General features: G+C 38.5%; 1 protein-coding gene across 5 annotated transcripts in view; it reads right to left on the bottom strand.

Moving 5' to 3' along the window:
• Nucleotides 1-796: 796 nt before the first annotated feature.
• The window catches only part of RPS6KC1 (ribosomal protein S6 kinase C1), a 216,203-nt gene continuing 204,851 nt past the window's right edge, over nucleotides 797-12,148 (bottom strand). For all 5 annotated transcript variants that reach the window (XM_030872990.2, XM_030872994.2, XM_030872999.2 and 2 more), the window contains one exon: nucleotides 797-1,781. In XM_030872990.2, the coding sequence (XP_030728850.1) occupies nucleotides 1,671-1,781 (111 nt within the window). In that variant the 3' untranslated portion in view covers nucleotides 797-1,670. The remainder of the gene's footprint in view (nucleotides 1,782-12,148) is intronic.

Here is a 12,148-nt window from a genome sequence, read left to right as displayed (position 1 = left end):
TCTCACCTGCATGAGTTCCTGTTATGAGGCCAGGGGGCTGGTGAGTTGAAATCCAGTTCCAGGGAGTGATGTCATCTTGACTGAGCTATGATCCTGCTGACCTGCTCCCCATCCCAGTGTTGTTGCAGCACTTCAGCTGGGTTTCAGGTTATAAGGGGACCAAAAAGGAAAATGGGGGAGTAGGATAATAGAAAAAGCAAAAATGCTTGCACATTTCCTTTGTGTCACTAAAGCATTTTCTGCTTCCATTTAATTTGATGGGCAGACCTGGCCAATGGCAGCTGGAAGCTGTACAGATGCTCTTGGAGTAGGGATAGGCTCTCACACAGATCTCAAAAATACAAAGAATTAAAACATACAGAAAACTTTCATTATGTTGTGGTTCCTAACTTGAAAATGGTGACTTATTCTTTCTTCTTTGGATAAAATTTAAAGAACAGACATTAACTTAAAATTCTGTAAATTGTTGTAAACAATGCATGACTACAGGAGCTATCTTAGCGACAGAAGGAAATCGAATACAAATGTTTGGAGATGTATAAATACTCATGTTCTTTCTACACAACGTCAAGTAGATTTGGAGGTCAAATCTGGAAATCCTGTCAATACGTTATAAAATAGGATTGCCATTCAATCCCATTTAGAGGAGATCCTTTGGTTCTTAGGATACTAAGGCATAAAACTAAAATGAAGTCAAGCATAATAAGAAGCAGAAATTGTTAACATTCCAAAATGAAAGGAAGAGAGGCCTTTGGAAAAAAAGAAAAAAAACTTAAACAATTAAATGAAAGAGAGATTTAAATTTTTACTACGTTTATTTCACATGATTCTTTAGTTCTTATTAAGTTGATACAATTTGAGGAAATAAATACTCCCTTCCCTTTTTTGTTGCATATGTATTAATAGGGGTAGGAAGAACAGAACATGAGAGAATAGACAAAGGGTGCAGAAAGTGAAAAAATAAAGATGAAGAGAGAGAGAGCGAAAGAGAGAGTGTTCATATGAACCCTTCTGTTAGCAGTATCAACCAACAAAGTACACAGTTGACAACATGAAGTGTTTTCTTCTCATGTGGACTTCAGAAAGAATGACTATGGGACCATATTCGACATACATTAATTATATAGCATTGTGGTTCAGTTTTCCTATCAGACATGACGTGTATTTTCTTTTTTTCTCACTTTTTAAGCTCCACAGATGACATTATTCATGAAGCACTTTTAGTATATTATTCAGCAAATATTAATTTGATCATATTAAACCAATCCTGGTTAGCAGAAAGCACTGTCAGCTGCCATGTAAAGGTCCTCCTTTCAAGTAACACTTCATTCTACACTTGGAGCTTCATATCAGAGGAAGGTCTTGAAGGGCATTCCTCTTTTAGTTGGGTTTACAACTCACCTGCAACACTAAGTGCAGATAAAATAAAGATCACACCTCAGTTAAAGGTTTGTACATAACAGCCCCTTGCAAATGTAGCCAATATCTTGTCCAGACAGTAACTGTAAAGGAATTGTTCTCTCTCAGGCTTTTTCTTTCTCCATTTCCTCTAAAGATCTTCATCCCAATGCTTGGTGCCCCATAACTGAGTGTAAGGCAGAGCTACCTCTGTGCTGGAGACGCTTGTCATAGAGAAGATCAGAACGTGTGCAGAGAACCCTGCATTATGTTCATCTCATTAGTTCTGCCCAATCCACAGGGGTAAAAAATGGATGAGATTTGATATCTTCAACACCAGCAACTCCAGCACCAAGACGCTCCACAGGGTTGAACTGTAAGAGCTAAAAAAGAAGGATTTAGTGAATAGTGGGAATCCAACTAAAGAATCAAAGGAAAAGAAAAATATATGAAAGGAAAGAACTTCTAAATTCAACCCCAGTAACAAATGGACTTGACTGACAGCCAACTGGCTATATTTCCTTGAAAGGGAATTATGTCTATGATACCACTCTAGCTGTGTGGTGGTGGGGACTTTTCAACTGATTTGAAATATGACCTTGAGTAACTCACTTTGTTTCTCATCCTCATATAGTACAATAGGATAGTTACACCTATCAATTTCCTACTCCAAAAGTACAATTATGACATTAATTAGATATTGCACCAAATTCTGAGAGATCCAGTTACTCCTTTCATGATGAGAAAGTTTGGGAGGCGCAATAAGTCTTTCAACCCCTAGTGAATTATATATGCACCAGGTCTAAACTTTACCTAAGGTCTGAATAAGCCAATTCATATTCCAGAATTGCTTTCTTTGAAATAGCTGACTCACATGGGACAATTTGATACAATGAGTGAAATGTGTTTCTACTTCTTCACTAATAGGAATCAGGTATAAAATAAGTTAATAAATGTTACACACAATAGGATTGTTAAGTGTGGGAAAATAAAAGTAGTCATATACAATTATAGAGGACCCTGGGCATACTGAAAGAATGTGTTAAGACATTCATGTATCCCCAAATTTTTGTTTTAACAGCTTTACTGAAGGATAATTTATATAGCATAAAATTTATCTGCTGTAAGTATACAACTTAATGATTCTTAGTAAATTTAAAGAGTTGTGCAACTTTCACCACAATCCAGTTTTAGAACATTTTGATCATCCTAAAAAGTTTCCTCATCCTGTTTGCAGTTAATCCACATTTCCATCTCCAGCCCTAGGCAACCACTGATTTGTTTTCTATCTCTATAAACTTGCCCTTTCTGAATAAATGAAATCATAAAAATATGTTGTCTTTTGTAGCTGCCTTCTTTCACTTAGCATAATGTTTTTGAGATTCATCCGTGTTGTAGCACGTATCAACAGTCTGTTCCTTTTTACTTCTGAACAGCATTCCACTATTTGGATATAACACATCTTGTTAATATATTCACCAGTTAATGGACATATGGACTTTCCAGGTTGCGGCTATAATAAATAGTATATATGACTTCCTGCAGACACGTATTTTCATTTCTCTTAAGGACATTCCTAGGAGTGGGACTGGTGGGTCTTGTGTTAAGTATTTCTCTTAAGGACATTCCTAGGAGTGGGACTGGTGGGTCTTGTGTTAAGTTTATGTTTAGCTTTTTAAGAAACTACCAAACTTTTCTAAAGTATCTGTACCATTTTACGTTCCTGCCAGCAACGTATGAGAATTCCAGTTTCTCTACACCCTCGTCGATAACTGATACTGTCTTTTTTATTACAGCCCTTCTAGTGGGTATTAGTGGTATCTTATTATGGTTTTAATTTATATTCCCTAATGACTAGTGATGGTGAGCATCTTTTCATGTACTTCTTAGCCATTTATAAAGCCTCCTTGGTGAACCTTTGCCCATTTTTATACTGAGCTGTTTGCTTACTGAGTTAAAAGGTTCTTTACACATTCTGAAAACAAATCTTTTATCAGTTGCATGATGTGCATATATTTTGTCCCAGTCTGTGGCTTGTCTTTTCATTCTTTTACTGGTATCTTTTGAAGTGCAAAAGTTTTTAATTTTAATGAAGCCCACTTTATCATTTTTTTTCTTTTATGGATCATGTTTTGGTGTCATACCTAATAATTCTTTTCCTAACCCAAGGTCATGAAGATTTTCTCCAATATTTTTCCTACGATTTTACAGTTTTAGCTCCCACATATAGGTTTATGAGCTATTTTGAGTTAATTTTTGCATATGATATGAATTAAGGGTCTTAGTTTATTTTGGTTTTAGCATGTGAATATTTGATTTTCCCAGCACCATTTTTTTTTTTAACATCCTTATTGGAGTAAAATTGCTTTACAATGGTGTGCTAGTTTCTCTTTTATAACAAAGTGAATCAGCCATACATACACATATGCTCCCATATCTCCTCCCTCCCCAGCACCATTTGTTGAAAAGATTATTTTTTCATCATCGAATTATCTTGGCACCTTTATGGAAAATCCATTGACCATAAATGTAGGAGTTTATTTCTGAACTCTCAATTCCATTCCATTAATCTATATTGCTTATCTCTGCTCTAATACCACAGTAATTAAGTAGTTACTGTAGCTTTATACTGACTGGAAATTGGGAGTGTAAGTACTCCTTCTTTGTTCTCTTTCAAAATTGTTTTGGATACTCTAGGTCCCTTGCCTTTTCATATTCTTTTTTTTTTTTTTTTTTGCGGTACACGAGCCTCACACTGTTGTGGCCTCTCCCATTGCAGAGCACAGGCTCTGGACGCACAGGCTCAGCGGCCATGGCTCACGGGCCCAGCCGCTCCGCGGCATGTGGAATCTTCCAGGACCGGGGCACGAACCCGTGTCCCCTGCATCGGCAGGCGGACTCTCAACCACTGCGCCACCAGGGAAGCCCTCATATTCATTTTGAAGTCACTAAAGTTTTCCCAATTTTGCTGATCTTTTCAAAGAACCAACTTGTGATTTAATTTTTCTCTTATTTTTCTCTTCTATCCAATGAAGATTTTCTCTTTCATTGATTTCTGCTTGCTTTCTTTCTTCTGCTTGCTTTGGATTTATTTTGCTTTTTACAGTTTCTTTTTCTAACTTCCTCAGTTACAAGGTGAGATTTTTATTTGAGACCATTCTTTTCCTATACAGATGTCTAAAGCCATAAATTTTCCCCAAGAACTGATGTAGCTGCATCCTATAAATTTTGACATACCATGTGTTTGTTTTCATTCCATTAAAAACAATTTCTGGTTTCTCTTGGCATTTCTTCTTTGACTCAGGTTATTTAGAAGTATGTTGTTTAATTTCCATATATCTGGTACGGATTCACCAGATCTCTTTCTGTTGATGATTTCTAATAAAAAGTTGTTATGGTCAGAGTATGCTGTATAATTTCAATCCTTTTAAATACTGAAAGTTGTTTTATGGCATAGCAAATGATCTATCATGGGGAATGTTCCATGTGCATGTGATAAGACTGTATTCTGCAATCATTTTTCTATATATGTCAGAGTTGTTTGATAATGTTGTTCAAGTCTTCTCTATATCCTTGCTGATTTTCTATTAATTATCAAGAATGGGGTATTGAAGCCTCCATTTATTATTATTGTATTATCTATTATTTCAATTCAATCAGACTTGCTTCATATGTTTTGAAGCTGTTATTAGAGCATATACATTTATAATTATTATATCTTTCTATGTATTGATCCTCTCATCATTATACAACATCTTAGTCCCTGGTAATTCTCTTGTCTCCACATCTATTTTGTCTGATATTTAATAAAACCACTTCACCTCTCTTATGGTCACTGTTTGCATGATTTATCTTTTCCCACCCTTTTTCTTTTAACCTATTTGTGTTTTTAATTTAAGTGTGTCTCTTGCACACAGATAGTTGGATCTCTTTCTTATCCAGTTAACAATCTTTGCCTTTTGTTTGGCATGTTTAGACATTCACACTGAATGTAATTATTGACACAGTAGGTTTACGTTTTCTAATTTGCTACTTGTTTTCTACCTCTACTGTCTTTTCTCATTCCCCTTTACTGCCTTCTTCTGTGTCAAATACTTCTTACTGTACTATTTCAGTTCCTCTATTAATTTTCCTTTACTATTTTTTTTTAGTGGTTGCTGTCAAGATTATAATATGCTTCTTAATTTATCACAATCTACTTCAGATTAATTCCAGTGAAATGCAGAAATTTTGCTCCACTATAGTTCCATTCCTTCTGTCCTCCTTTGTCTTTTACTGTCATTAAATACTATATGTTACATCCATATAGGTTATAAACCTACCAGCACAGTGTTACAAGTATTGCTTCGTACAACCTAATGTCTTTTGAAAGAAGTTGAGCAGAGAAATGAGAAAAAACATATTTAGTCTTTTCTATTAACTCATATTTATCATTCCAGAACTTTTCATTTCCTCCTATGAATCTGAGTCACTATCTGGTAACTTGCAGCTGAAGGACTTCTTGTATTATTTCTTGTAAGACAACTCTGCTAAAAATGAATTCTCTGTCTTTACTTGGAAATTTCTTAATTTCATTTTCATTTTTGAAAGATAATTTTGCTGGATATAGAAATCTTGGCTGACAGTTACTTCCTTTCAACACTTTAAATATGTCATTCCACTGTCTTCTGTCTTCCTTTTTTTTTTTTAACATCTTTATTGGAGTATAATTGCTTTACAATGGTGTGTTAGTTTCTGCTTTATAACAAAGTAAATCAGTTATACATATACAAATGTTCCCATATCTCTTCCCTTTTACGTCTCCCTCCCTCCCACCCTCCCTATCCCACCCATCTACGTGGTCACAAACCACCGAGCTGTTCTCCCTGTGCTATGTGGCTGCTTCCCACTAGCTATCTATTTTACGTTTGGTAGTATATATATGTCCATGCCACTCTCTCACTTTGTCACAGCTTACCCTTCCCCCTCCCCATATCCTCAAGTCCATTCTCTAATAGGTCTGTGTCTTTATTCCTATCTTACCCCTAGGAGCTTCATGACCTTTTTTTTTTTCCTTAGATTCCATATATATGTGTTAGCATACGGTATTTGTCTTTCTCTTTCTGACTTACTTCACTCTGTATGACAGACTCTAGGTCCATCCACCTCACTACAAATAACTCAATTTCATTTCTTTTTATGGCTGAGTAATATTCCATTGTATATATGTGCCACGTCTTCTTTATCCCTTCATCTGTTGATGGACACTTAGGTTGCTTCTATGTCCTGTCTATTGTAAATAGAGCTGCAGTGAACATTTTGGTACATGACTCTTTTTGAATTATGGATTTCTCAGCATATATGCCCAGTAGTGGGATTGCTGGGTCATATGGTAATTCTACTTTTAGTTTTCAAGGAACCTCCATACTGTTCTCCACAGTGGCTGTATCAATTTACATTCCCACCAACAGTGCAAGAGGGTTCCCTTTCCTCCGCACCCTCTCCAGGATTTATTGTTTGTAGATTTTTTGATGATGGCCATTCTGACCGTTGTGAGATGATATCTCATTGTAGTTTTGATTTGCATTTCTCTAATGATTAATGATGTTGAGCATTTTTTCATGTGTTTGTTGGCAATCTGTATATCTTCTTTGGAGAAATGTCTGTTTAGGTCTTCTGCCCATTTTTGGATTGGGCTGTTTGTTTTTTTGTTATTGAGCTGCTTGTAAATTTTGGAGATTAATCCTTTGTCAGTTTCTTCATGTGCAAATATTTTCTCCCATTCTGAGGGTTGTCTTTTGGTCTTGTTTATGGTTTCCTTTGCTGTGCAAAAGCTTTGAAGTTTCATTAGGTCTCATTTGTTTATTTTTGTTTTTATTTCCATTTCTCTAGGAGGTGGGTCAAAAAGGATCCTGCTGTGATTTATGTCATAGAGTGTTCCGCCTATGTTTTCCTCTAAGAGTTTGACAGTGTCTGGCCTTACATGTAGGTCTTTAATCCATTTTGAGTTTATTCTTGTGTATGGTGTTAGGGAGTGTTCTAATTTCATACTTTTCCATGTAGCTGTCCAGTTTTCCCAGCACCACTTATTGAAGAGGCTGTCTTTTCTCCACTGTATATTCTTCCCTCCTTTATCAAAGATAAGGTGACCATATGTGCATGGGATTACCTCTGGGCTTTCTATCCTGTTCCACTGATCTATATTTCTGTTTTTGTGCCAGTACCATACTGTCTCGATTACTGTAGCTTTGTAGTATAGTCTGAAGGCCAGGAGCCTGATTCCTCCAGCTCCATTTTTCATTCTCAAGATTGCTTTCGCTATTCAGGGTCTTTTGTGTTTCCATACAAATTGTGAAATTTTTTGTTCTAGTTCTGTGAAAAATGGCAGTGGTAGTTTGAAATGGATTGCACTGAATCTGTAGATTGCTTTGGGTAGTAGAGTCATTTTCACAATGTTGATTCTTCCAATCCAAGAACAAGGTATATCTCTATATCTCTATTTCTGCAGTGTCAGTTGTTACTTCTCCTTTTTCATTTCTAATTCTATTGATTTGAGTCTTCTTCCTTTTTTTCTTGATGAGTCTGGCTAATGGTTTATCAATTTTGTTTATCTTCTCAAAGAACAGCTTTTAGTTTTATTGATCTTTGCTATCATTTCCTTCATTTCTTTTTCATTTATTTCTGATCTGATCTTGATGACTTCTTTCTTTCTGCTAACTTTGGGGGTTTTTTGTTCTTCTTTCTCTAACTGCTTTAGGTGCAAGGTTAGGTTGTTTATTCGAGATGTTTCCTGTTTCTTAAGGTAGGATTGTATTGCTATAAACTTCCCTCTTAGAACTGCTTTTGCTGCATCCCATAGGTTCTGGGTCATCGTGTTTTCATTGTCATTTGTTTCTAGGTATTTTTTGATTTCCTCTTTGATTTCTTCAGTGATCTCTTGGTTATTAAGTAGTGTATTGTTTAGCCTCCATGTGTTTGTATTTTTTACAGATCTTTTCCTGTAATTGATATCTAGCCTCATAGCATTGTGGTCAGAAAAGATACATGATATGATTTCAATTTTCTTAAATTTACCAAGGCTTGACTTGTGATCCAAGATATCTATCCTGGAGAATGTTCCATGAGCACTTGAGAAAAATGTGTATTCTGTTGTTTTTGGATGGAATGTCCTATAAATATCAGTAAGTCCATCTTGTTTAATGTATCATTTAAAGCTTGTGTTCCCTTATTTATTTTCATTTTGGATGATGAGTCCATTGGTGAAGGTGGGGTGTTAAAGTCCCCTTCTATGATTGTGTTACTGTCGATTTCCCCTGTTACGGTTGTTAGTATTTGCCTTATGTATTGAAGTGCTCCTATGTTGGGTGCATAAATATTTACAACTGTTATATCTTCTTCTTGGATCAATCCCTTGATCATTATGTAGTGTCCTTCTTTGTCTCTTGTAATAGTCTTTATTTTAAAGTCTAGTTTGTCTGATATGAGAACTGCTACTCCAGCTTTCTCTTCATTTCCATTTGCATGGAATAACTTTTTCTATCCCCTCACTTTCAGTTTGTATGTGTCCCTAGGTCTCAAGTGGGTCTCTTGTAGACAGCATATACACGGGTCTTGTTTTGTATCTATTCAGCCAGTCTGTGTCTTTTGGTGGAAGCATTTAATCCATTTACATTTAAGGTAATTATCGATATGTATGTTCCTATTCCCATTTTCTTAATTATCTTGGGTTTGTTATTGTAGGTCTTTTCCTTCTCTTGTGTTTCTTGCCTAGAGAAGTTCCTTTAGCATTTGTTGTAAAGCTGGTTTGGTGGTGCTGAACTCTCTCAGCTTTTGCTTGTCTGTAAAGGTTTTAATTTCTCCATCAAATCTGAATGAGATCCTTGCTGGGAAGAGTAATCTTCGTTGTAGGTTTTTCTCCTTCATCACTTTAAACATGTCCTGCCACTCCCTTCTGGCTTGCAGTTTCTACTGAAAGATCAGCTGTTCACCTTATGGGGATTCCCTTGTGCGTTATTTGTTGTTTTCCCTTCCTGCATTTAATATGCTTTCTTTGTATTTAATTTTTGATAGTTCGATTAATATGTGTCTTGGCATGTTTCTCCTTGGATTTATCCTGTATGGGACTCTCTGTGCTTCCTGGACTTGATTAACTATTTCCTTTCCCATATTAGGGTAGTTTTCAACTATAATCTCTTCAACTATTTTCTCAGTCCCTTTCTTTTTCTCTTCTTCTTCTGGGACCCCTATAATTCAAATGTTGGTGCGTTTAATGTTGTCTCAGAGGTCTCTGAGACTGTCCTCAGTTCTTTTCATTCTTTTATCTTTATTCTGCTCTGCAGTAGTTATTTCCACTATTTTATCTTCCAGGTCACTTATCCATTCTTCTGCCTCAGTCATTCTGCTACTGATCCCTTCTAGAGTATTTTTAATTTCATTTATTGTGTTGTTCATCATTGCTTGTTTCCTCTTTAGTTCTTCTATGTCCTTGTTAAATGTGTCTTGCATTTTCTCTATTCTATTTCCAAGATTTTGGGTCATCTTTACTATCATTATTCTGAATTCTTTTTCAGGTAGACTGCCTATTTCCTCTTCATTTGTTAGGTCCGGTGGGTTTTTACCTTGCTCCTTCATCTGCTGTGTGTTCTCTCTTTTCATTTTGCTTATCTTACTGTGTTTGGGGTCTCCTTTTCACAAGCTGCAGGTTCGTAGTTCCCGTTGTTTTTGGTGTCTATCCCCAGTGGCTAAGGTTGGTTCAGTGGGTTGTGTAGGCTTCCTGGTGGAGGGGACTAGTGTCTGTGTTCTGGTGGGTAAGGCTGGATCTTGTCTTTCTCATGGGCAGGTCCACGTCTGGTGATGTGTTTTGGGGTGTCTGTGGCCTTATTATGATTTTATGCAGCCTGTCTGCTAATGGATGGGGCTGTGTTCCTGTCTTCGTAGTTGTTTGGCATAGGGTGTCCAGCACTGTAGCTTGCTGGTCGTTGACTGAAGCTAGGTCTTGGTGTTGAGGTGGAGATCTCTGGGAAATTTTCACCGTTTGATATTACGTGGAGCTGGGAGGTCTCTTGTGGACCAGTGTCCTGAAGTTTCCTGTCCCACCTCAGAGGCACAGCACTGACTCCTGTCTGGAGCACCAAGAGCCTTTCATCCACAGAGCTTGGAAGAAAAGAAAGAAGAAAGAAAAGAAAGAAAAGAAAGAAAAGAAAGGAAAGAAAGGAAGGAAGGAAGGAAGGAAGGAAGGAAAGAAGAAAGAAAGAAAGAAAGAAAGAAAGAAAGAAAGAAAGAAAGAAAGAAAGAAAGAAAGGATAAAATCAAATCAAATAAAGATAAAATAAAGTTATTAAAATAAAAATAATTATTATGAAAAAAATTTTTTAAAGAAAAAAGAACGGACGGACAGAATCCTAGGACAAATGGTGAAAGCAAAGCTATACACACAAAATCTCACACAGAAGCATACACATACACACTCACAAAAAGAGGAAAAGGGGAAAAAATAATATATCTTGCTCCCAAAGTCCACCTCCTCAATTTGGGATGATTTGTTGTCTATTCAGGATTCCACAGATGCAGGGTACATCAAGTTGATTGTGGGCCTTTCATCCTCTGCTTCTGAGGCTGCTGGGAGAGATTTCCCTTTCTCTTCTTTGTTCGCACAGCTCCTGGGGTTCGGATTTGGATTTGGCCCCGCCTCTGCGTGTAGGTCGCCTGAGGGCGTCTGTTCTTTGCTCAGACAGGACAGGGTTAAAGGAGCAGCTGATTCAGGGGCTCTGGCTCACTCGGGCCAAGGAGGGACGGTATGGATGCGGGGCGAGCCTGCGGCAGCAGAGGCCAGCATGACATTGCACCAGACTGAGGCACGCCGTGCATTTTCCCAGGGAAGTTGTCCCTGGATCACGGGACCCTGGCAGTGGCGGGCTGCACAGGTTCCCGGGAGGGGAGGTGTGGAGAGTGACCTGTGCGCGCACACAGGCTTCATGGTGGCGGCAGTAGCAGCCTTAGCATCCCAGGCCTGTCTCTGGGGTCCGCGTTGATAGCCACGGCTCGCGCCTGCCTCTGGAGCTCCTTTAAGCAGCGCTCTTAATCCCCTCTCCTCTCGCACCAGGAAACAAAGAGGGAAGAAAAACTCTCCGGCCTCTCCGGCAGCTTCAGACTTTTTCCCGGACTCCATCCCGGCCAGCTGTGGTGCACTAGCCCCCTTCAGGCTGTGTTCACGCAGCCAACCCTAGTCCTCTCCCTGGGCTCTGACCTCCGAAGCCCAAGCCTCAGCTCCCAGCTCCGCCCACCCTGGCGGGTGAGCAGACAAGCCTCTCGGGCTGGTGAGTGCTGGTGGCACCGATTCTCTGTGCGGGAATCTCGCCGCTCTGCCCTCCGCACCCCTGTTGATGCACTCTCCTCTGTGGCTCCGAAGCTTCCCCGCTCTGCCACCCGCAGTCTCCGCCAGCAAAGGGCCTTCCTAGTGTGTGGAAACCTTTCCTCCTTCACGGCTCCCTCCCAGAGGTGCAGGTCCCATCCCTATTCTTTTGTCTCTGTTTTTTCTTTTGCCCTACCCAGGTACGTGGGGAGTTTCTTGCCTTTTGGGAGGTCTGAGGTCTTATGCCAGCGTTCAGTAGGTGTTCTATAGGAGCAGTTCCATGTGTAGATGTACTTCTGATGTATTTGTGGGGAGGAAGGTGATCTCCGCGTCTTACTCTTCCGCCATCTTCTCCTACCTCTCTTCCATTGTTTTTGATGAGAAGCCAGACATCACAATGTTCCCTTGGATACAATGAGT

The sequence above is a fragment of the Globicephala melas genome, chromosome 1 (assembly GCF_963455315.2).
Source record: "Globicephala melas chromosome 1, mGloMel1.2, whole genome shotgun sequence".
NCBI classification, from domain to species: domain Eukaryota; kingdom Metazoa; phylum Chordata; class Mammalia; order Artiodactyla; family Delphinidae; genus Globicephala; species Globicephala melas.
The sequence above is the reverse complement of the archived record's forward strand: the minus strand, read 5'-3'. Positions and strand labels throughout refer to the sequence as shown.